Consider the following 25630-nt stretch of genomic DNA (forward strand, 5'->3'; position numbering starts at 1 on the left):
GTGTGAAAGCGGCAGACGTCATTGGCGGAGTGGAAGCTGACAGCGGCGTGTGCTCAGCTGCACCGCCGCGAGTAGTGGCAGCTGTCATCGGCGTCGTGAAAGCGCCAGATGAAGACGCCGGGCGAGGAGCAGCGGATGCCGGCGGTGACGAAGCCTGGCGTGGTGCTGCTCTTGGCGGCGTTGGAGATGTGCTTAGTGCCGGCGTTGGAGGCCGGCGTGGAGCTGAGCGAAAGACCGCCAGGAAGGAGACGCTGGCGGAGATGACAGCGGCGTGTGCTCGGCTGCACAGTTGTGTACAGTCTGCCCCCCTCCACTAGGCGGCTGCCAGACGCCGTCCACACTTGCGGGAAGACATGCCCCATCGTCGGACTGCCCCGGTGCGAAAACCAGGGAAGGGCGGGAGGGGGCCAGGAGGAGGGACGAAAACACGTCCCGCGCCAAGTCCCAGCAGGAGGACAAAAGCGACCTCACAGTGGGCTCCACTGGAGCTCTCGGCGAACCAAAAAAGAGAGCGAGAGCTGGCAAAAAGAGCAGCCGGGGAGCAGCCTCTGGAAGCTGCGTAGGAGCAGGGAGAAGCAGCTCAGCAGACGACGGGAAGGATGGCGGCGGCGGATGTGCCGGTCGGAGAGCCGCAGTCGGCGACGGAGCCGCAGGAGCCGCGAGACGTGAAGGAGGAGGCGGGCGCGCCGGTCGGTGAGCCGTAGCCGGCAGCGTTGCCGAGAGGAAGGATGGCGGCGGAGGACGCGCCTGTCGGTGAGCCGTAGCCGGTAGCGTTGCCGCGGGGAAAGGGTCCGCGTCTGTAGGCTGGGACCGCACAAACCTGGCCTTCAAGTCCACCAGGAATTGTGCGGTCCAGAACGTCGGCTGAGGATTGCCGACAGGGACTCTCGCGAGGTCACAAAACATCTTGTGTCAGTTACTTTAAGAACTTGCAGCACGTTTAACTTGTTTGTTCCAACGATGCGTACCCTGCATTGTGCACAGATTAATTTGAGGTGTTAGTCCGTCAACTTATAACACTCTGCGACGTTGGAAGCACTTTAAAACAGCTGTAAACTCACCGTAGCTTTTGGTTGCTAGGCAACCGCTTTAAACTGCGGTAAGGCGCCGATGGCTTGAGGCAAACGGCTCTTCCAACTTGCCTTATTTCAGCGTATCAGTGCCTCTCAACTGACCAAAATCAGGTCAAAGATGCCAGAGGTCTCTCCTGTGGCTGTGATCGCAAATCAGTGGTCAAAATCTTCACACTAAACAAAAACTCTGGTAGCAAAAGCGGAGCATTTTTCTTTTGCGTCCTTTCTCATGAACAGGAGGTGTGGCAGAGACCCAGCAGCTGGTCTCCATGGCCAAAAGGCTCCCGGCAGTCAGATCCAGAACTTCACAGAAAAAACACTGCAGAAGTTACAAAAGTGTCACCCCTTGTCACACAGTCCCAAAAGCTCCCCGACCAAAATGGCAAAAAAACCAAAAACGTGAAAACAAAAGGAAAACACACGAGGATGACACAAGAGCACGGAGCTCCTGCAAACAGCAGCCAGCAGCGGCACCATCTCAATGTTGGATAAAGTTAAACATTTAATTGTGACAAATATAGATACTCAAACCTCTAGTATTGTGAAGAATTGGGCTGTTGTATTCATTAATCGTCCGAAGCAAAGGAAAAGCACCAAGTTTTACACTCAATACTTATTGCTCAGAAACATGTTGTTAATGTTATTGATGTGTGACCTTCAGCAATATATATGAACCAGTGACGTGCTGTCAGGGGAGGAATGTGAGGCAGTGCCTCACCTGCCACCAGGTGGCTTAACCATGAGATGTTCCAAAACAAAGTAATAGAATTGAATAAGTTGTATTATTTCTCTTTTGGTTTATGCTTTTTATGTGATGTTGGTGTGGTTCCTGTATATTTTGATAATTTTCATGGTCAAAATCGCGGAAATTCCATGTTTCCTGATCAAAACAATGCAGCAGATGAGAAGTGAGGCAGACACAGGCGGTGCCTCCACGGCTACACACAGTATGTATTGGGTGTGTGCGTGCGAGAGCGAGCATGCTTGTTGCCACGGGGAAAAGGCAGGCCAGGAGGCAGCAAGTACCTCTGCCTCAAGGTAGGGGGCGATATAATGTCAACTTGCAGTTCAATGCCTAAGTAGTACTCTGACTGGCCACACTGGGAAAAGTGGGGGCGCTCAAGCTAGCAGACACAGGTCTCTCCAGCACAAGCCAGCATTTTTTTTAAACTGTATTTATAACAAACATGACATTTTTATTAGAGTAAGCCAGCGTTTGTGGTGCAAAAATATTGTTTAATGTCTTAGAATGAAATTCAATTAAATGAATGTTTCTGCCAATGTGGAGGAGTATATACTGTATCCGAGATGAAATACTTTTCTAAACTGGACTTTAAGACAAAATTAATGTGATCATACAAAGTATGTTTTCATGGAGGATAACTATTGCTGCTTCACATACAAATACAGAAAGGTAATATACACTCACAATACTTGTTTTTTTTTATTAAAAGCAAATGGGACCAAAAAGTATTTAATAACAACTTTATCAAATACTTTTTGGACCCATTTACCATATCATAATATCATTACGATAACATTTTCATGAAACCGAACAACTCCCTTTTTTTTTCTGCTGTTACTCTAACGTGCAACCTGAATCAACAATGACTAGAGCTGCACATATGAATAGTACAGCTTGCCTCACCAGGTGTTTAGTTCACTGCACGTCTCTGATACGGACATATTGCATTTGTTCAAGTCTGTTAAAAACAATGTATTTTATAAACCCACATTTTAGCAATGCAACTACAGTGTCTTCATATTAATAAAATTAATTTAAAAAAATACCTCAAATTGACAGCTTTTTCTCAGCACTGTTAGGCAAGGTAAAAAAAAAAATAATCATTAATTAATCAATCAGAGTTCTTAATTAATTAATTAATCACAAATAATTGTATTTACATGAAAGCAAAAAAATATATAAAAATACAGATCATTGTCCAGATCCGGGCCCTCATCCAAGTCGCAGGACATTGGATCCGATCCGGCAAGGTTCATTGGTGGTGTCCAAGGAACAAGTGGCCTTTAGAATAGTATCTCCTTTACTGGCCTATGTCAGTCAAGCTACAGGAAAGTATTTGCAACATGTCATACGCACACGGCATAAGAGGCTTGAACATTCAAACAACATTGAACGCATTCATCTTCACACGACAATAACCACACAGTACAAGTTGTACACACTTTTACATCACCGCAAAAAACACACAAAGTCACTTGATCTTGTTGCCTTTCCATGCACACACACACACACACACACACACACACACACACACACACACACACACACACACACACACACACACACACGCAGTTGCACACATTCCAAGAGAAATGTATTATATAAAAGAGAAAATACATGTAGGTTCTCTTAAAAATAAGTATTTATTTATATTTTGCTTCATACAAAGACCACACTGACAATTAAAGGAAATTACAATTGAAGAAGAGCAGTAAACAGGTAAAAACACACTTTAGCTGCACATTAAATGCACATTAAATGACACTTTTGACGTGTAGAGCTGCACAAAAATCGATACATTGTGTGTGATCAACTCCTGCACCCATAGTCTGATGAATAATGCAAGCTTGAATCAAATAATTGAGAGATGAAGATCTGCTTCTCCTCAGGATGAGTCAAGCAGAGTCACCGAGGTTTGAAAAGGACTGTACGTGGCATTGAGCACCTCCATTGTGAAGTTGGCCTTCCAGAGCGGGCTCTCTGGCAAAGGCAGCAGGAAGTGCACACAAACTCCCACAACCAGGAGACCCACTACACTAAATATGGCGATGCCTCTTCGGATTATCAGCTGGGAAACGGAGAGATGGTCCACGTTCTCCTGAATGAATGTCTTTGGGTTCCCATCATGGCGGTCGGTCGTCACTTGCATGTAGCCATCCACTGACTTTAGAGGACGTGGAACAAAGTTGGTATTAATTAAACGGTACTATTACCAGACACTTGCACATCCCGACAGTACCTGTACGATCTAAATAGAAAGTACATTTAGTCTGTCAGAAAAGTATTCATTTGACAACATGTTCATCTGCACATTTGTTCACTTTTGATTCTTGTTGATTGGTTAGGTCAGTCCAGCAACTGCCTCGGTTCCGTCCGGGGCGTAAACTCTATAGGTGCTAGGGAGTGAGGTTCACCAATGTGCACATTTGGCGTTGCTAGATTATTTTCACTATTTTTGCACAGGGTCCAAGTGGGGCGGTGACCCAACAAATTACCCATTTGTTATCTTTTGATTCTTGCTGATTGGTTAGGTCAGTCCAGCAACTGCTTTGGTTCCGTCCGGGGCGTAAACTCTCCAGGTGCTAGGGCATGGGGGTCAAACTCTGGCCCGCGGGCCAAATTTGGCTTGCCGTGTAATTTCACTTGGCCCTTGAGGCAATATCAAATTAACATTAGAGCTGTAACACCGCATTCACCGCTAACACTCTTACTTGCCAACCCTCTCGATTTATTCCGGGAGACTCCCGAAGTTCAGTGCCCCTCCCGAATTTCATCCCGGACAACAATATTTGGGGTGGGCTTTAAAGGCACTGCCTTTGGCGTTCTCTACAACCTGTCTCCACGTCCGCTTTTCCTCGAAACAAACAGTGTCACATAATATATGCAGCTTATACACACACACAAGTGAATGCAAGGCCTACTTGGTCAATAACCATACAGGTCACACTGAGGGTGGCCATATAAACAACTTTAACACTCTTACAAATATGCGCCACACTGTGAACCCACAACAAACAAGAATGACACATTTCAGGAGAACATCCACACCGTAACACAACATGAACAGAACAGAACAAATACCCTTAACGCCTTGCAGCACTAACTCTTCCGGGACGCTACAATATACACCCCCCGCTATCACCAAACCCCGTCCACCTCAACCCCACCGCCGAAAAGAGGCATTCAATTTTTATTTAAATTTTATTTGATATGCCATTGATAGTTTTGAATTATTATTATTATTTGAAACTCGATTTTGCATGTCACTATAAAGTTATATAAGCCTTGCTTGTTTAATATTCAATGCAAAACTTGTTTGGGTCCCTATTAAAAGGTTCATTTGTTCAACCTCGGCCCGCGGCTTTGTTCGGTTTTAAATTTTGGCCCACTCTGTATTTGAGTTTGACACCCCTGTGCCAAGGAGTTTGGTTTACCAATATGCACACTCGGTGTTGCCAGATTATTTTCACTTTTTTTGCACATGGTCCAAGTGGGGTGGTGACCCAACAAATTAAGCAAATGGAGCTTTAAGGAACTCGCATGGCTGCAGTTTTTGTAGTGACCCCAAGATGCAGGAACCAGGAGAACGAAGGTCAGATAAGAGGATTTTAAGATACAACACAGAGCAGAAAGCAGTCGTACATGTGAGGTTCTTTAACTTAAGCAATCCTCGAGCCCCGAGGAGCACGCGAGGCAGGCATAAATAGAAGCCTGCTGATTTGCACCAGTGTGGCATAGCTGCCAATCAGCCGGAGATGAGAGGAAAACAGCGCTCAGTGGAGACATGCAGGAAATGGAAATCCAAAAAAGAGCACTGCTAGGAAATAAACACAAAACAAGGAAGCACAAACAGAACTGAAGGGACAGATCATCACAGGAGCCTCGGCAAAAGAAAAGAGCTGGACAGTTAGCCCATGACCACCGCCTACACAACTGGACTGGAACTACACGTCCAGTAATACTTCTGTACTGGATCTTTTCAGATTATGCAATTGTGCAAAAATGTTGACAACAGTGAGTGAGAATGTTACATCTAAAGTGTCGAATAGGCTTTTTTTAATTTTAATCGATATAAATCAATTAACCACACTACAGAATACTGGCTCGGCTAAGCTCTTTCATTGTAAAATAGCGGGGCACTAATTGTTCTCATCGCCAGATTGGGGATTGGTGGATAGGTTGGATGTGATCAGTTGTAAGGAGACGCACTTCAAGGGAAAAAAAAAATTGTCGTTGTTGTGGAAAGAAGTCAGATATTAAACTGACTGGCTCAGAACTGCTGCTCTCTTGCCTCATTATCTGGACTCCCACATTGGTGATCCTGACCTGATTCAAACATGTTTAACACTGCTGGGTCTCGTCATGCCTAATGGCTCCAGTTTTTGCTGGAACAATGAAACTCCTGAGTTTCATTGTTCATTGTTGCTGAGCCCTGGTTCCAGCACGTGGAAGCCGGTGCGTTAAAGGGGAACATTATCAGCAGACCTATGTAAGCGTCAATATATACCTTGATGGTGCAGAAAAAAGACCATATATATTTTTTTAACCGATTTCCAAACTCTAAATGGGTGAATTTTGGCGAATTAAACGCCTTTCTGTTTATCGCTCTCGGAGCAATGACGTCAGAACGTGACGTCACCGAGGTAATAAAGCCGGCATTTTCATTTTCTCAAACACATTACAAACACCGGGTCTCAGCTCTGTTATTTTCCGTTTTTTCGACTATTTTCTGGAACCTTGGAGACATCATGCTTGGTGGATGTGTTGTCGGAGGGTGTAACAACACTAACAAGGAGAGATTCAAGTTGCACCACTGGCCCGAAGATGCGAAAGTGGCAAAAAATCTGCCGCCAGACCCCCATTGAATGTGCCGGAGTGTCTTCACATTTGACCGGCGATCCTAAGACAGACATGGCACAGAGATGTATGGATAACCTGCAGATGCATTTGCAACGATAACGTCAACGAAATCACAAAGGTGAGTTTTGTTGATGTTGTTGACTTATGTGCTAATCAGACATATTTGGTCGCAGCGTGACTGCCACCTAATCGATGCTAACATGCTATTTAGGCTAGCTGTATGTACATTTGAAACTATATCTAGCCTTTCCTTCCACCCACATTTAATGCGAAACAAACACTTACCAATCGACGGATTTAACTTGCTCCAGTGTCGCAAGATGCGAAAGTCCTGATCATTTGGTCTGCACATTTTACCGGCGGCGCTAAGGCAGCTACTCGGCCATGTTATGGCCGAATAGTGTCAATGGCTATTCGCTCAATAGCTTCAGTTTCTTCTTCAATTTTGTTTTCGCTATCTGCCTCCATACTTCAACCATCCGTTTCAATACATGCGTAATCTGTTGAATCGCTTAAACCGCTGAAATCCAAGTCTGAATCCGAGCTAATGTCGCTATATCTTGCTGTGCTATTCGCCATTGTTTGTTTGTATTGGCAGCACTGGATGACGTCACAGGGAAATGGACAGTGGCTTCGAAGATAGCGAAAATAAGGAACTTTAAAGCTTTTTTTAGGGATATTCCGGGACGGGTAACATTTTGAAAAAAAACTTCAAAAAATAAAATAAGCCACTGGGAACTGATTTTTATTGGTTTTAACCCTTTTGAAATTGTGATAATGTTCCCCTTTAAAGAGTGCATTGCTGTGGTATCGAGCCAACTGACCGCCTCTTGTCTCTCAACGACCTGCGAGACAACAAGCCAACCGAGCTAATGGAGAATATGCTTGCATTGCTCGGTTCCCGGGATGCATCGTTCCTGTGTCACGCAGCTGTTTCTCCATCAGCTACCGCCCCCGGTATGCATGGCACCCAACAACTCGCCGTTCGTCACCACAAAACATTACCTGGGTTTGGCTGAGGAGGCGGACGGGATTTTTATATCTGCTCGCCCGTTCAGCGTTCAAGCGCTGCTGCCTTCAACGACCTGGAATGCCCCTGAGAAGCTCGATGCTAGTGTTGTGGTTGCAGTGTAAGACCGTCGCTGCGGGGAGGCAGAGTTCATCTTTTACCACCGCCGTTTTGGGACAAAGGCAAAGCCTGGCCATGTTCCTGGCGACCCGCCATTTCAGGTTCCTGTTGGATTGTCGCGATTTCACTGCTTTTGTGGACCACAAACCTATGACTTTTAACATGGCTAAAACTTCAGACCCCTGGTTTGCCCGGCAGCAACGCCAGCTTGCGTCCATCTCCAAGTTTACTACGGAAATGAGGCATGCTGCTGGAAAGCACAATGGAGTAGCGGACTGTCTCTCACGGGTGCTTCTCATTGCTGTACACCTGGTTACACTTCCATGAATAAATGTTTTTGTTGTTGTGGAAAGAAGTCTGATATTAAACTCACCGGCTCAGAACTACTGCTCTCTCACCTCGTTATCTCCACTTCCACACTTCCTTTGTAGTTGAAGGGAAAACCTGTCCCCCCGTCCCACCTTTATTAATGTACATCTATCACTTAAAGACAAACAGGTTGTATTTACTCTGTGATTGACCACGGGAAGGAAGTTGTATCCAAGACAAGATCCAGGACAGTAAGAGAACAGATGACAAAGGAGTATAACACTGAAACATCCAGGGATAAGCCAAAATGTTACAACTGAAGCCCTGATGATTAATTTGCTTGACCAATGAGCTTCCAGAAGTGGTTTCATGCTTTTGCTAACAGAAAAGTGAGTCGAGCAATAATAGCTGGCTAGGTACCATACGGTAAAAAAACGCAATCAAACTCCACCTACATTGTCTTGGTGTTCTGGCTGCTCGGCACTCTGGTTAGATGTATTAAGTAATTCCACCTTTGTCTTTGCCCAGGCTCGTTTCAATGCCTGCAAACAAGCATGGACACATAATAATTGTTAAGGCCTCCTTATTAAAAACTCATTTCCTTTCAACTAAAGCAGCAGCAGCTCTGCGTGAGCATGGATAAGCCGGCATCAAACTATACCTCCTCTGTGATTTTCTTCCAGTTCATTCGAAATATGACAAAAATGTAAAAGGTGGATTGTAAAACGGTGCAAATAAGGAGTCCTAGCCAGAAACCTGTCAAAGACACATTTCACTGTTACATCTTGGGGCTTTTTGCAAAAGACAAACAGGTCGTCTGGTAGATACCTAAAATGTTCATTTTGGCAACAAACATCAAGGTAAGAAAGAGAGTTAAACCAATGCAGTAGTAGCCAATAAAATTGGACACAGCCGCTATCATCTGCTTCCCAGTGCCCATAAAGATGCCGATGCACACGGCCTGGAAGAAGAAAAACAAAGAAATGTACCTTATTAATTGGTGCATGATTTCAAATTCAGTGGTTGATCACTTTCATTACTCACCACAATACCATCAAAGAACTGATGGAAGCAGTAAATATTCATCACGTGAGAGACTCGACTGATGATCTGCCTGTAATGATGACAAATGATGTTTTATTACTTTTTACACTCAACAGCATGATGTTTTTGTTCTGCATGCACACAACATATCTACAAAGTATAATCATAATAACTACAAGACCATTGTAGCCAATCAGAAACATGATTTATTTTCTGAAAATGGCAATACGGCAATAGCAGATCCAGGACTCAAGACTCGTAGACTAGCAGCTGCTTTTGAACTATGAGAAATGATCAGAGTGCAGAAAAAACAAACAAGCATGCGCTTTAAAATCCTTGCTCTTCATAAGAGATGGACCTCGGTTTACGACTAGGGATGGGACTTGAGAAGATGGTAACCATTCTGATTCTGTTTTCAATTCTGCTTCACGGTTCGCTTCTTTATTTATTCTCTTATTTATTCCCGTTTGGAAGAAAAGGATAACAAACCAGATGATTAGCATCAACATTGTTTATTTTAGACGAAACGTTAGTGCATGCACTGCAAAAAGTCAGTGTTCAAAAACAAGGGAAGAAAATACAAAAATGAGGGGTATTTTATTTGAACTAAGCAAAATGATTTGCCAATAGAACAAGAACCTTTGGCTTGTCAAGACTTTCCAAAACAAGTCAAATGAGCGAACCTCAATGAAGCCCAAAATAGCTTAAAACAAGTATATTCTCACTCATAATAAGTGCACTTTTCTTGCTAGAAAAAAAAGAGACCTTTTTGCTAAATATGTTGAAAAATATTTTTAAATGAAGTAAATGCTAGTGCCATTATTTTGACATCATGATATGTGCTCGCCATTACATTTATTCAAACCAGCAAACTTACACTAAAAACTAATTTATTGTTTTTTTTCCCAAAATTGTTATGACCCAATGCAAACAACCTTCCCTAGTTATGGTCCAAAAACAAACAAACAAACAAAAACACAAAAGCCAAACAGACATGGTCAAATATAACACAATATAACACAATTTGTGGATATTATAAAACACGTCTGTATACCTTAAAAAAATCAGATTCACACCCATCTTTTGGACAACATAGGTTTTTTGGGTCCATGACCACTTGTCATGCTCCGGTGCAGATTGAGCGCACAATTTATTTGTATGACCCAATGCAAACAACCTTCCCTAGTCATGATCCAAACAATTAAATCGAACCAACACAAAATGCCAAAAACATGGTCACCCATAACATAATTTGTGGATATTATAAAACATATCAGTTTACTATTAAAAAATCAGATTCACACCCATCTTAAGGACAACATAGGTTTTTTGGGTCCATGACCACTTGTAATGCTCCGGCGGACATTAAGCGCATGATTTATTCATATGACCCGAAGCAAACAAGCTTCCCTAGTCATGATCCAATCAATTAAATCGAACAAACTTAAAATGCCAAAAAACATGGTCACCCATAACACAATTTGTGGATACTATAAAACATATCAGTGTACCATAAAAAAATCTGATTCACACCCATCTTTGGGACAACATAGGTTTTCTGGGTCCATGACCACTTGTCATGCTCCGGCGGAGATTGAGCGCACGATTTATTTATATGACCCAATGCAAACAACCTTCCCTAGTCATGATCCAAACAATTAAATCGAACAAACTTAAAATGCCAAAAAACTTGGTCACCAAAAACACAATTTGTGGATATTATAAAACATATCCGTGCACCATAAAAAAATCAGATTCACACCCATCTTATGGACAACATAGGTGATTCGGGTCATGCTTGTCAGATAGTGACAAAGAAGAAGCTTATCGACTACGGCATTGGCACTGACTACAGTGGCGAACGTGTGCAAATTTTCAGGACTTATGCAGATCTCAAATACATATCAGCAGGTACCAGAAGGTAAGACAATTATTTTTTGCATAATATTGTGAAACAAAACGCCAGATAATATGTCTGCTAATGGCTGCCATTGTGCGGTCCTTATACACACACCATAGTAATACTTGTACCTCTGACTACGGTAGCCGTAACGGGCCGACAATCCATCAAGCGGTGCGGCTTCAAAGTCGTACTAAAACATTGTGTTAGATTTTTGAGCGTCAAGGGTAATGTTTTTTATTTTCAATGGAACATTTAAAATGTTGGTGATGTTTGCTGGCGTCATATTGCACTCTACATGTATCTCTTATGTGTGGCTGCCATCTACTGCTCACACTTATGATTACACCATGTACCAAATAAAACTTGCTCCGAGGTCATAATATAGCAGAACAACATCACACTATTACATATATACAGCCCAGCCCCCGGCCACATTTTTTTTTGTTGTAATTTTGAAGAATTTATCTGAATGTCCGTGAAATATTTCTGTTAAAAATTGTTTGAAATGTCAAATATTTACTGTCAGTTTACTGTACTGTGCCAACTGTACTACTATGTGAGTACACATTTTCTATTATTTCATTGAAAATAAAAGAGCAAAGTCCATTTGGCTGTCATCTGTTTTAAGTATGAGGCACAATTGTGTCAAAGTCATGTTTTTTTTTTTACATGCTTGTACTAAGAAATGATTACTTTAAATAAGTAGTTTTCTACTTGTGAGTGTTGATGACAGCTTTGCAACACTTGATATTCTACTTTCAAGCATGTTTTACTCAATATAGGTCATCACATCTCAGCAACAAGCTGTAATATCTTACTGACATCATTTAGAACACTTAAAACAAGTAAAACACTCTAACATATAATCTGCTTAGGAGAAAAATGATCTTATCAGACAGAAAATAAGCCTTATTTACTTAGATTTCACTTTTTGCAGTGTGAACCTAACAGTGAGGTCTTAAGAGGCCCTCAGCCTCAATAGCGTGACAGAGCTTTACAAGTGGAATAGATCCTATATCCTTCAACTAAATTGTTAGTAACTACTTATTAGATGGGTTTCAAAAGACGTGCTCTTGTCTCACAGTAGGATTGTGGATCTGTAGCGATTGTGAAGGAAGCTCAGCTTCCCTTAAATGCAAACGGAAAAAGAATGGTCAAATATGTCCTTTTGTATTTACATTTTATTGACTAAATATGCACTAGAATGCATTCAACATTTGTTTAAAATCAGCCACTTTTGAGGCAGCTGAAGCAACTCTCTTAAACGGTTAAAGCTGAGCATCCATTGACTTTAATTGGGGAGCACAGAGTGGGTGGTTCAAACTAGTCAGCCATTGTATGAATGATCAGCTTTGTCCTGCCCACGGACGCTCAACATCTCTAAAAGTGAGCCTCAGCTGGCTCTTGGACTACTTACTGCATACTGATTGGAAGATCTGTCTAAAGCGGAAACTCTTTTTGATTGAAAGGAAAATGGGCCAATCCGCGAGTTTCGTACCGCTGCGAGTTAAAAAGGAGAATTTTACAATCCTTTGAGTGACGTTTTCTTTGTCAAATCTAGCATCTTTTTTCTGTTATTGGAGACTGTAGTCATATTTGGAAAAGCTGAAAATGAGCTTCCCCTTGTTGAAAGGCCAGCATCCACCACTGTTGTTGATGATGCCCACGTCTACCTCAAAGAACTGCTCACCCCTAAATCCTCCACATGACTTCTCCGCTCTGGACAGGCTAAACTCCTCCAACCTCCGAGGACAAAGCTCCAAACTATGGGGGACCGGGCTTTCTGCTCCGCTGCTCCCAGTCTGTGGGACTCTCTACCAGACCACCTGAGGGCACCACAGACTGTGAATACTTTTTAAAAAAGGCTTAAATCCCCTTTTTCTTTAAATATATGTACGCTAGTTCTAGCTAATAGCCTGTTCTAATTTTTATTTTCTATTACTGTTTATTTTACTTGTTGGGGGCAGCTATTTGTGGTTCTAACGTTGTTGTTTTTAAATGCACTGTAGCACTTTGAGTTAGTTTGCTCAATGTAAAGCGTTTTTACAAATAAAATCTATTATTATTATTATTGTTATTATTTTTATGGGCAAAATTTTCCAAAAAGTGGAGTTCCCCTTTAAGAATGCTATGTTTAGGCTTAAACATTCCACTGCACTTTACACCTTTACGTTTTAGTTTTTCTGATTGTCTTTTTTGAAACATTTTTCTCAAACCAGCCTTCTTAATCCCTTGCCAGAGCAGTAAAAGAAACTCACGGGTCAGAAGTGAAGATGAGGCCAATCACGGATTTGGCAAAGCTGAGCGCTATGCCTCCAACAAGAGCAAAGGCAGCTTCAAAACAGAAACATCACACGATGCTAAATGTGCATGCACATTTGAACTTGAGCTTACAAGCAACAATCCACTGACCTGTGAGCGAGAGCGACAACTTACAGGTGAGAAGCGCCCCTGCTGTGTCTCCCGCACCCAGAGCGTTGCCCACTCGAGCGCAGGCTGCAGCCTGGATGCCAAGCGGGATCTGTTGTTTTTGGACGAATGAAAGTCACACAAATCCAAACATGACAATGTTGCCAGAATCCAAGAACCATTGCAATACCATGTAGATCATGTTTGCCACCGATATCAACACATGCTGGGCTGCCAGCTCATCTCGACCCAGAATCCCTGGACACAAAGCAATCACCCAAGCAATCACTCGATCAACATGTCAATTCCAGGCAGCAGTCAGCATGTAGCATATGTGGGCTTTTACCTGCACAAAATCCACCAAATTCATAAATCCACCATTCGAAACATATCATCAGTGTACTGGGAATAGCCAACTTCATGAAGGACCCCCACCCTTGTAGTGACTCCACAGACCAACCTGTAGGGGGAGTGAGACACATACGTATGCAGATCTGCATGGCAACAAAACAAAAACACTTGGTATACTTCCACAATCAGATCCAAAAAAGGTTTTGCTTTACAAATAACTCTCAGTTTAGATTGACACTGTCAGGGCCATGATCATGTCACACATCGTTTATGTTATGTTCCATCCATCCATCCATTTTCTTCCGCTTATCCGAGGTTAGGTAACGTGGGCAGCAGCATAAGCAGGAAAGCCCGGACTTTTCTCTCCCCAGCTACTTCATTCAGGTCTTCCCAGGGGATCCCAAGGCGTTCCCAGGCCAGCCAGGAGACATATTCTTCCCAACCTGTCCTGGGTCTTCCCCGTGGCCTCCTACCGGTTGGACATGCCCTAAACACCTCCCTAGGGAGGCGTTCGGGTGGCATCCTGAGCAGACGCCTAAACCACCTCATCTGGCTCCTCTCCATGTGGAGGAGCAGCGGCTTTACTTTGAGTTCCTCCCAGATGGCAGAGCTTCTCACCCTATCTCTAAGGGAGAGACCCGCCACCCGGTGGAGGAAACTCATTTGGGCCGCTTGTACCCGTGATCTTGTCCTTTCGGTCATGACCCAAAGCTCATGACCATAGGTGAGGATGGGAACGTAGATCGACCGGTAAATTGAGAGCTTTGCCTTCCGGCTCAGCTCCTTCTTCACCACAACAGATCGATACGACGTCCGCATTACTGAAGACGCCGCACCGATCCGCCTGTCGATCTCACCATCCACTCTTCCCTCACTCGTGAACAAGACTCCTTGGTACCTGAACTCCTCCACTTGGGGCAGGGTCTCCTCCCCAATCCGGAGATGGCACGCCACCCCTTTCCGGGCGGGAACCATAGACTCGGACTTGGAGGTGCTGATTATCATCCCAGTCGCTTCACACTCGGCTGCGAACCGATCCAGTGAGAGCTGAAGATCCTGGCCGGATGAAGCCATCAGGACCACATCATCTGCAAAAAGCAGAGACCTAATCCTGCCGCCACCAAACCAGATCCCCTCAACGCCTTGACTGCACCTAGAAATTCTGTCCATAAAAGTTCTGAACAGAATGGGTGACAAAGGACAGCCTTGGCGGAGTCCAACCCTCACTGGAAACGTGTCCGACTTACTGCCTGCAATGCGGACCAAGCTCTGACACTGATCATACAGGGAACGGACCGCCACAATCAGACAGTCTTATACTCCATACTCTCTGAGTACTCCCCACAGGACTTCCCGACGGACACGGTCCAATGCCTTCTCCAAGTCCACAAAGCACATGTAGACTGGTTGGGCAAACTCCCATGCACCCTCAAGGACCCTGCCCAGAGTATAGAGCTGGTCCACAGTTCCACGACCAGGACGAAAACTAACACTGTTCCTCCTGAATCAGAGGTTCGACTATCCGGCGTAGCCTCCTCTCCAGTACACCTGAATAAAACTTACCGGTAAAGCCGAGGAGTGTGATCCCACGATAGTTGGCACACACCCTGCGGTCCCCCTTCTTAAAGAGAGGAACCACCACCCCGGTCTGCCAATCCATTATGTTATGTTATGTTATGTCAAGATTGCTACATTGTAGTATGTTGTGATGTGATGTATTTACGGTTAATCAGTGCCTTCTTACTTTCCGTACATTTGTTGAACCAATACACTCTGATGCACTTGAAAGTACAATAACATTATTAAAGGTAATCCTAAAAATGTAAATTTCGGACAGTGGGAATCAAACCCGGGCATAATCCTCAATGATCAACTCCGTGACACGAACAAATCACCTCCCCATGTTGTCTTATGCAGCTTTTTCCACCGTATGTACGCAAAGAGGAAGACACAGGCGTAGATCTTAGACAAGGTGTTGGCTGCTGCAGATCCACTGAAAGGCACATCACATCACAATCACATGAAAAGACATATGACTTAATAACTTAAACCTGATGGATGTGTGTTGTGTGTGTACTCACTTAACGCCTAGATTGAGCACTTTAAGAAGGACGTAGTTTGTCACCGCGCTGGCAATGTTTGCCATGGCGGAAGTGTACATCTGTGGCAGTATGATACCCTGACAACAGAGGAGCAGCTTTTTTAATCACGTATTTTAGAACTAGGACTCAGAATTGGTTCAATTATGACACAAATGTGTATATATACTGCGATGAGGTGGCGACTTGTCCAGGGTGTACCTCGCTTTCCGCCCGATTGTAGCTGAGATAGGCACCAGCGCCCCCCATGAGCCCAAAGGGAATAAGCGGTAGAAAATGGATGGGTGGGTGTGTATATATAAACATGTTATTTTACGTTGGCATTTTAGCTATCTTGTGTGCAAATTTGCATTCTTTTAAGTTATGATTGAGGCGTGGCCGGCACTCCGACAGAGAGGCAGGGCACACCGTAGCCCGCAGCAAGATGGCGGCGCGCCAGAATCGACCCCTCAAATATTACTAGGTGCGTGGATCGCCCAGCTGGGCATAATTAAATAATCCTCTCACACTGTTTAAAAGGGCGGCAGCCGGAAACGAGAGGGAGAGAGGCAGAGACAAAAGAAAGAGCCAACGAGAAGCGGATGTAGAGAGAGAGCAAAAAAGAGCGCAAGGAAGACGACGACGCACGTGGCTGAAAAGCTGGAGCGGAGAAGCGAGCAGAAGAAAACGGCAAGGCTGAAAAGCAACCCGGAAGAGACTCTGGTATATAAAAATAAAAGAAGTCTAAACCTGCTCGCAAGAATGTCATTCCTTGGTGGTCCTTGGAACCCGCACGACATGAGAATTCTGTCACAAAAATAAATGAAGACATGTCCAACAAGCTGCGATGAGGTGGCGACTTGTCCAGGATGCACGCCACCTTCCGCCCGATTGTAGCTGAGATAGGTACCAGCACCCCCCGCAACTCCAAAAGGAATATGCGGTAGAAAATGGATGGATGTCCAACAAGCTATGCCAATTTTCTCAGACCTAAAGGCAAAATGGATACATTTTTGTCAGTTTGATAACTATCGACTAGCGCAAAAAGCCGCTTTTAAGTGTCAGAAATGTTTAACAATCAAAGTTTACTTATATAGCCCTAAATCACGAGTGTCTCAAAGGGCTGCACAAGCCACAACGACATCCTCGGCTCAGATTCCACATCAGGGCAAGGAAAAACTCAACCCAATGGGAGGACAATGAGAAACCTTGGAGGGGACCGCAGATAGGTATTTAACAATAACAACAATAACAGCTGATAATAATACAACTGATAGCAAATAATGAAATAATAATAGCTTCAACATACTGTAACTCAGGGCGGATCTCATCCAATCCTGGGACTCTGCTCCGAGGAGCTTCTTAACTAACTCCGCAACCTCAGCCACAGAAATAGGAGAGCGCCTCCGCGGGGTCCCCAGGCACTGCTTCCTCATTGAAAGACATGCAGGTTGCATTGAGGTGGTCTTTGAAGTATTCCTTCCATCGATCCACAACATCCCCAGTCTACGTCAACAGCACACTGTCCACCGTGTTGACAATGCATTTATTGCCCTTCCTGAGTTGGTGGTCAAGAATCACTTCAAAACAGTTCTGAAGTCCTTGTCCGTGGCTTTATCGAACTCCACCCATGTCCGAGTTTTTTTCTCTGTACCTGCCAAAGCTGTACACTGCTCGGCCTGTCAGTACCAGTCTGCTGCCTCTGGAGACCCATGAACAAAAATACCCGAAAAGACTCATTCAGCTCAGCGGCATCCCTCACCGATTTCTGGGATTACCTTGTGGCCACAGCTCTAAATGGTTTCCTTGTAAATGGAGGCACGGAACATTGCCGACTCAGACTTAACATCCAGCGCCTTGCTCGTAACATGTTTGAAGCTCTTCTGGAGGTGGGAATTGAAACTCTCTCCGGCGGGAGACTGTCAGATGTTCCCAGCAGACCTTCACTATGCGTTTGGGCCTGCCAGGCATCCTCCCCAACCATTGGAGCCGACTCACCACCAGGTGCTGACCAGTTGAAAGCTCCGCCCCTCTCTTCACACCTCTCCAGGTCTCACAGTCATTGCCAACGTGAGCGATGAAGTCCCTCAGTAAAACCAGGGAATCACCAGAGGGAGCAATCTCCAGTACTCCCTTTAAGGGACTCCAAAAATGGCAGGGAATCTGAACCACCGTTTGGTGTGTAAGCACAAACAACAGTCAAGACCTCTCCCCCACCCAGAGGTGGAGGGAGGCTAGCCCTTTCGTCCACCGGGTTAAACTTCAACATGCAGGATCCGAACCACGAGGCAACAAGTATTTACACCCCCGTCTGTCACCTCTCACTGCCGGGAACGCCAGAGTGGAAACGAGGCCAGCCCTTCTCCAGAGCCCTCGCTGTGCGTTGAAGTGAGACAGACTAGACCCAGCTGGAATTTTTTTACCTTGCGCACCAGCTCAAGTAGAACCCCAGGCAACATGGCTCATAGGACTATTGGGAGACGCAAACTCCTCCACCCCGGTCAGTTGATTTAAATAATGCAAGTGCAAAATGTACCGTGATTAATCGCAGTTCATCAAAACTCAAATGTGTAATAGATCTGGTTTGAACAAATAGTACTATGAAATATTGTGATTTTCTTTGTATGTTGCCAACCTGCTTTATTTGACATACTGTACAATTCAAAGTGCTAATTAAACAAAGTCACACATCACACTAGCAGGTGTGTGTCACACCTGGTTCCGTAGATAGGACTCCTGCAGGTAATGTAGAAACATGGCCTAAAGGACATATAGACAAGATAAACATTTAGGACTTAAATCTGTGGTTTCGGTGAAATGATGAACGAGTGACAGTGGCAGTAAAAACACAAAACTTACGGGTATTGCTGGAAAGTATGCCGTAATGTATAGCTGAGCAATTCTGGAAAAAAAGTTTGGATTTAGCACACAGAGAAGTTCTCCTGACTGCTGCTAACTATCTATGGTGACGGTTAGTTACCGGGTAACCTCGGGGTCCTGGCCTAGGAGCAGCAGTATGGGCTGGGCATTGAGGAGCAGACCCCAGCATGGGAGACAGAACAACAGCAGGATGATGATGCCTCGCTGAAATATAACACCCACACGCAGCAGGTTCTTTCCACCAAAAGTCTGCACCACAGCGTACGTATGCCATGTCAGTATTCCACATTGAAGGTTTGTTTTCGGTGTAAAAGTTGTGTTCCTGACCTGAGCCACTAAAGTATCGCATGCGTGCCCCAGACCGAGTCCTGTTGCTGCGGTGGTGATATTGACAGTCTAAAAACAGGAGTAAGTATGAAAGTGACATTTCTGATACTGTGTGGATTAAATTGAAAGCAGTTATCTCCAAATGAAACACATGCATATTTATACCTTACAAGGTGTTTTCATTCCGGTCAAAATCATGTATTTTCTGTTGTTCAATGAAGTGCATTAATCTTCAAATAGAACCTGAAAAACTAAATGAAGTTGTTTTTGGACTGAAGATAAAATAACATTGTATCCAGTGAAAAACATTGATCTGCAAACTTCTATGGAAGTATTATTTAAGCAAATCTGTGGCATAAATCAATTTGTGTATCTGTAATCTGATTCACGTATCCGTGTACTAATTTGTGTGTCTGTATCTCAATATGTGTGTAATCAGATCTGCGTGTGCGCTTTTTAATTTGTGTCTGTATTTCAATTCCATTCTGTCTTCTTCTGCTTATCTGAGGTGTGGTCACAGGGGGAACAGCTTAAGCAGTGAAGCCCAGACTTTCCTCTCCCCAGCTTCTTTGTCCAGCTCTTCCTGGGTGGATTCCCAGGTGTTCCCAGGCTACCTGGGAAACAGAGTCTTCCCTGTGGTCTCCTACCGGTTGGATGCACCCTAATACACCTCCCAGGGGAAGCGTTTGGGGGGCATCCTGACCAGATGCCTGAACCTAAATCGGTATCTTCTCGATGTAGATGCTTTAGTCTGAGCCCCACCCAAATGACAGAGGATGGAGAGCCCCGCCACCCAACAAAGGAAACTTACTTCGGCTGCTTGAATCCATGATCTTGTCCTTTCTGTCATAGCCCAAAGCTCATGATGATAGGTGAGGAAAAGAATGTAGATCATCCGGTAAATTGAGAGATTTGCCTTCCGGCTCGGCTCCTTTTTCACCATGACAATACAGGGTCTGCCTCACTGGACAAACCACACTGATCTGCCTGTCAATCTTACAATCTACTCTTCCTTCACTTGTGAACAAAACACAGAGGTACTTGAACTCGTCCACCAGCTACAGGATCTAATTCCCTCAGATACTTGGACTTGGAAGTGCTGATTTTCATCCGAGTCGTTTCATGCTCATCTGCAAACCGATTCTGTGAGAACGGGAGATCTTGACTGGATAAAGCCAGCAAAACTTCAACATCCACAAAAAATGCAGAGAAATAATTGTGCAACTGCCAAACTGGATCCCCTCAAAGCCCTGATTGTAAACTGAATCGGTGACAAAGGTCAGCCCTGGCGTAGTCCAACCCTCACTGGAAACTAGTCCGACTTACTGCCATCAATTCAGACCAAGCTCTGGTACTGATCATACAGGGAGCAGACTGCCACAATCAGGCGGTTGAATAACCCATACTCTCTGAGCACAGGGCTTCTCGAGAAACACGGTTGAATGCCTCCTCCAAGTACAAAACAACATGTACCCTGGTTGGGCAAACTCCCATGCAGCCTCAAGGATCCTGCTGAGTACATAGATGGTCCAGGGCGAAAGCCACACTGCTCCTCCTGGATCCGAGGTTCAACTATATAGTGCAGCCTCCTCTCCATTACACATAAATAGACCTTACCGGGAAAGCTGAGGAGTATAATCCCACTAAAGTTGGAACACACCTTGCGATTCCACCCAAAATCTGCCAATCCAGAGGCACTACCCCTGATGTCCACGCAAGATAGCCCCACAGTATCCAGTGACTTAAGGAACTCCGGGCGGATCTCATCTGCCCCCGGGGCCTTGTGACCGAGGAGATGCATAACTACTTCGGCAACCTCAACCACAGAAATGGAACAGTCCATTACAGAGTCTTCCCTTCATTTCACTTCACTTCACTACTTCCTCATTGGAAGACGTCTCGGTGGTATGAAGTAATCCTCCCACCATCAACAACATCCCCAGTTGAGCTCAGCAGTACACCATCCTTTCCACACACGGTGTTGACAGTGCATGTATTCCCCTTCCTGAGACAGCGGTTGGTGGTCTAGAATAACTTCAAAGCCGTTCCGAAGTTGTTCCCCATGTTTTTTTCAAACCCTTCCCATGGTTTTGTCTCTGCAACCGCAAAATCCATACACTGCTTGGACTGTCAGTACTAGTCTGATACCTCCGGAGTCCCATGAGCCAAAAATATCCGATAGGACTCCTTCAGCTTGGTGGCATCCCTCACCGGGTTCTGGGATTACCGCCATGCCAGGCACCGACCACCTTGGGGCCACAGCTTCGATCAGTTGCCTCAACAATAGAGGCACAGAACATGGTCCACCTGGACTTAATATCCAGCGCCTCACTCATAAAATGTTCGAAAATCTTCTGGAGGTGGGAATTGAAACTGTCTCTGGTGGGAGACTCTGCCAGATGTTTCCAGCAGACACTCACTATGCGTTCAGGCCTACCAGGTCTGTCCGGCATCCTCACCCACCAATAGGTGATGATCGGTTGAAAGCTCCGCCCCTCTCCTCACCCTAGCGTCCAAAAAATGAGACCGCAAATCCGATGATACAACCACAAAGTCATCGAACTGTATGGACACCCTTATGTTTTAACATGGTGTTTATTCCTGACAATCAGGGACGAGAATAAAAGTCCAGTAACAAAATACCACTCTGGTTCAGATCCGGGCGGCTATTCCTCCGGGTGTCCCTGTTGTTGCCAATGTCAGCATTAAAGTCGCCCAGTTGAACAAGGGATTCACTTGAAGGAGCACTCTCCAGTAGTCCATCTGGGGATTCCAAAAAGGACATGATTTCAGAATTGCTGTTTGGTCCAAAAGCACAAACAATAGTTAAGACCCTTGCCCTTACCCGGAAGTGGAGGGAATTTACCCTCTCGTCCACTGAGTTAAACTCCAACTTACAGGCTCTGGGCCACGGGGCAACAAGTATTGCCACCCTTACCAGCCACCTCCCAGCGCCAGCAAAGCCAGAGTGGAAGAAAATCCAGCCCCTCTCAAGTTGACTTGTTCATGAGTCCATGTCAAAACTTCTTCACCTCTGGTAGCAGCTTAGACTCCTACCCCCCCAGGGAAGTGGCATTCCACATCCCAAGAGCAAGCTTCTCTAGTCGATGATTGGACCACCAAGGGCCTTGCCTTTGACTGCTGCAAACACCCGACCTTGAAGGCACCTCCTCTACGGCACCTCTACTTGCCTGGTGACCGGCTGGGCCCCATAGGGGTCGGTCCGGTCTCCGACAAACAAATTTTTACACACATGCACAATCGAAATATGGACACACAAATTAAAATATGCATAAGTGGATCTGAGTAGACACACAGAGACGGTGGACATGCAGACACAGAAAGTAGTACACAAACACGTGAATCGGATTAGACACAGATTGAGATACACATTTGCAAATACTCTTGCTACAATAATACTTCCATTAATTCTCCTTTCTTTCTGTATATAAAATGTCATTGTGGTTGTTCAATGAAAACATGCCTAGTGTGTTAAAATGTTTCTTATAAAATACAAAAAGTTATCTTCAGTAATATTTGGATAAGAAGTAAAAGTGTGTAACTCCTGATGTTCTAAGTTTCTCCAAACTAACCAAAATAACTTAAATAAATTATAAATTAAATTTGTTGTTTGGTTTTTGTCATCGCCATTGCACCTTTTATTGTTCTAGGCAAATAATACGATTTCCGATTTGGTGATACATGCTTTCCATTGGACAGTGATGATTATTTGGAGAATACCTGAGAAAGAAGACAATCGACTGACAAATACTGTACATGTGTATCCATAAGTTCAAGTCTCGAGCACTCACAAGAGTGGCTAATCCATAGCCAGCCATCACCTCGCTCGACAGACGGCCACAGAACATCGTAACCACGAAAGGAAGCATGTAATTGAGAATTTGAGCGATCAGCTAGAAAGACAAGAAGAAGATATATTGTTGGTTCGCTGTACCGAGACCTTGGCATGTTGTGATCCTCCCAATGCATAGCAGAGGACAGGTCCTTACAAGGGGCCCCATCATCCTCAGGAGGTGGTACAGTTCTTCTCTGAGGTTCCGGGGAACCTTGTGGCGGAGCCAGCTGCAGCAGAACCACCTGTCACTGGCTGCCACCTCCATGAGTGTCTCCCAAGTAAACTCTGCACGCTACCTCTGTTAGACAAAGTTGAAAGGTTACTCATTAAAACTGAACCTTTGAGATGAGGCCGTTAGTTGCTGTGCTGAAACCGGAGCTGAACTGAAAGGTCCAATCTTGACAAAATTCTAATGCACTTTTGAGCCACCAATGCGCGTTCATATTTAAATTGACATTGTCTTTGGCAACTGAGGAAATCTGGTCATGCTTTATCAGCGGTTTAAGACATATGTAGGCTAAAGGGGAATTGCACTTTTTGGGGAATTTTGCCAATCATCCACAATCACCATGTGAGGCCTATTTTTGTTTTGTCCTGTCCAGCTACTCAGGCAGATCATATTGTTGGTGAAGATGATCTTTATCAGCTCTTCACATTTACTTTACAAAAGGGAAGTATGGAATACTTCTCATGTTGTCTTATTCGAATTTGACTTTATCAAATGTATTTATATTATCATTTGGTGCAGCCGGACTCGAGCAGGAGGTGATAGAAAGAGGGAAAAAAATTAAGACAGGGGGGGGGGAATTGCAAGGATAAGACAGAGACAACAACGACAAACACAACATTAACAATGACAACAACAACAACAATAACAGAACAGCATCAGCAAATAGAATAAGTACAAATATTGTCAAAGGTATTTGGTGACGAACCCCAAGATGCAGAGATGGAGGCAGGCATGGACTGTGAAAACATATTTAATTAAATACTAAGACAGAGGGGTGGCACGGTGGGAGAGGGGTTAGTGCGTCTGCCTCACAATACGAAGGTCCTGCAGTCCTGGGTTCAAATCCAGGCTCGGGATCTTTCTGTGTGGAGTTTGCATGTTCTCCCCGTGAATGCGTGGGTTCCCTCCGGGTACTCCGGCTTCCTCCCACCTCCAAAGACATGCACCTGGGGATAGGTTGATTGGCAACACTAAATTGGCCCTAGTGTGTGAATGTTGTCTGTCTATCTGTGTTGGCCCTGCGATGAGGTGGCGACTTGTCCAGGGTGTACCCCGCCTTCCGCCCGATTGTAGCTGAGATAGGCGCCAGCGCCCCCCCGCGACCCCGAAAGGGAATAAGCGGTAGAAAATGGATGGATGGACTAAGACAAAAACAAAACCAAAAGGGTACAAACAAAAAGCACGCACATGGGCGGATATAACAAACTAAGGGCTATGAACAGACTTATCGGAAGCAGGGAACAAAAAACAGTAAGCTACAAAACATGTACCAAATATAGCTTACCGCTACGCTGCTTTCACACGAGCAGTAAGAATGACAAGTAGAAAATGACATTGACACGACAGGAGCGACATGTGACAACAACAACACAATACAAATGATCCAGCGCTGTCAAATAGGAGCGGGCTGATTGACATCAGGTGTGACCAGATGCCAATCAGCTGCAGCTGAGTGAAAACAGGACAAAGGGAGACAGACAGGAAGCCGAACCAAAATAAGAGCACTAGACAGGAACTAAGGACAGGAAATACTAAACACAGGGGAAACAAACAAATGCAGAGGAAAAAACTAAAACATAGTCAAACTGTCAGAGGAAAGCCTGACAAATATGACAGTAAAAGTGAGAGCAAAGACGCAGTTACTGAAATAAAGAATAATACCACAGAAATGGCATTATTACACTCCATATGGATCAATACACATACCAATAGAAATATCACTATTGATGATGAATATTAACAATAATGATCTATATTATCGACAATACAACTGATTCAAATGCAACAATACATATATGTAATGATAACTAGAGATACAAAAGACAGCAGATACATGGAGAGGAAGAAGGAAAGTGAACTGTATTGACCTTGTAGATTGTTATGGTAACAATAGGTTCAGCTTTGTCAGTGTGCCACGTGTCACCCAGTCTACCCTCAGGCAACAACGTTAATATATGTTTGATGTAATGTGATTATGTGCATGTGTGTATATGTACTTGTATATGTACAGTATGTGTTTATATATGTTTGTACAGTGAATGTATATGTACAGTATGTGTATATGTATGTTTGTACAGTGAATGTATATGTACATGTATGTGTATATGTTTGTTTGTACAGTGAATGTATATGTACATGTATGTGTATATGTTTGTTTGTACAGTGAATGTATATGTACATCTATGTGTATATGTTTGTTTGTACAGTGAATGTATATGTACAGTATGTGTACATGTATGTTTGTACAGTGAATGTATATGTACAGTATTTGTACATGTATGTTTGTACTGTGAATGTATATGTACATGTATGTGTATATGTATTTTTGTACAGTGAATGTATATGTACATGTATGTGTATATGTTTGTTTGTACAGTGAATGTATATGTACATGTATGTGTATATGTTTGTTTGTACAGTGAATGTATATGTACAT

The 25630-nt window shown here is 44.2% G+C and overlaps 1 protein-coding gene across 1 annotated transcript; it reads right to left on the reverse strand.

Annotated features, from left to right (window-relative positions):
* Positions 1-3481: 3481 nt before the first annotated feature.
* Positions 3482-24550, reverse strand: LOC133537404 (multidrug and toxin extrusion protein 1-like). The gene is made up of 18 exons (XM_061878411.1): positions 24479-24550; positions 23119-23262; positions 22921-23022; positions 19109-19177; positions 18882-19030; positions 18761-18803; positions 18617-18661; positions 15905-16002; positions 15719-15816; positions 13819-13932; positions 13663-13730; positions 13476-13584; positions 13322-13397; positions 9161-9230; positions 8945-9077; positions 8778-8872; positions 8572-8658; positions 3482-3982 (listed from the first exon to the last, which is right to left on the reverse strand). The coding sequence occupies exons 2-18, from the start codon at positions 23227-23229 to the stop codon at positions 3704-3706; spliced, it is 1746 nt and encodes a 581-aa protein (XP_061734395.1). The 5' UTR covers positions 23230-23262; positions 24479-24550; the 3' UTR covers positions 3482-3703.
* Between the last annotated feature and the right edge of the window lie 1080 nt (positions 24551-25630).

The sequence above is a fragment of the Nerophis ophidion genome, linkage group LG18, assembly GCF_033978795.1.
Source record: "Nerophis ophidion isolate RoL-2023_Sa linkage group LG18, RoL_Noph_v1.0, whole genome shotgun sequence".
Lineage (NCBI taxonomy): Eukaryota > Metazoa > Chordata > Actinopteri > Syngnathiformes > Syngnathidae > Nerophis > Nerophis ophidion.

Coding starts and splice junctions, on each gene's coding strand:
- LOC133537404 (XM_061878411.1), bottom strand. CDS start 23,229: ATGGAGGTGGCAGCCAGTGACAGGTGGTTCTGCTGCAGCTGGCTCCGC. Junction 16,003..18,616: donor AGTCCTATCTACGGAACCAG/GTGTGACACACA, acceptor CTCTGTTGTCAG/GGTATCATACTGCCACAGAT. Junction 13,398..13,475: donor GTTGTCGCTCTCGCTCACAG/GTCAGTGGATTG, acceptor TCTGTTTTGAAG/CTGCCTTTGCTCTTGTTGGA.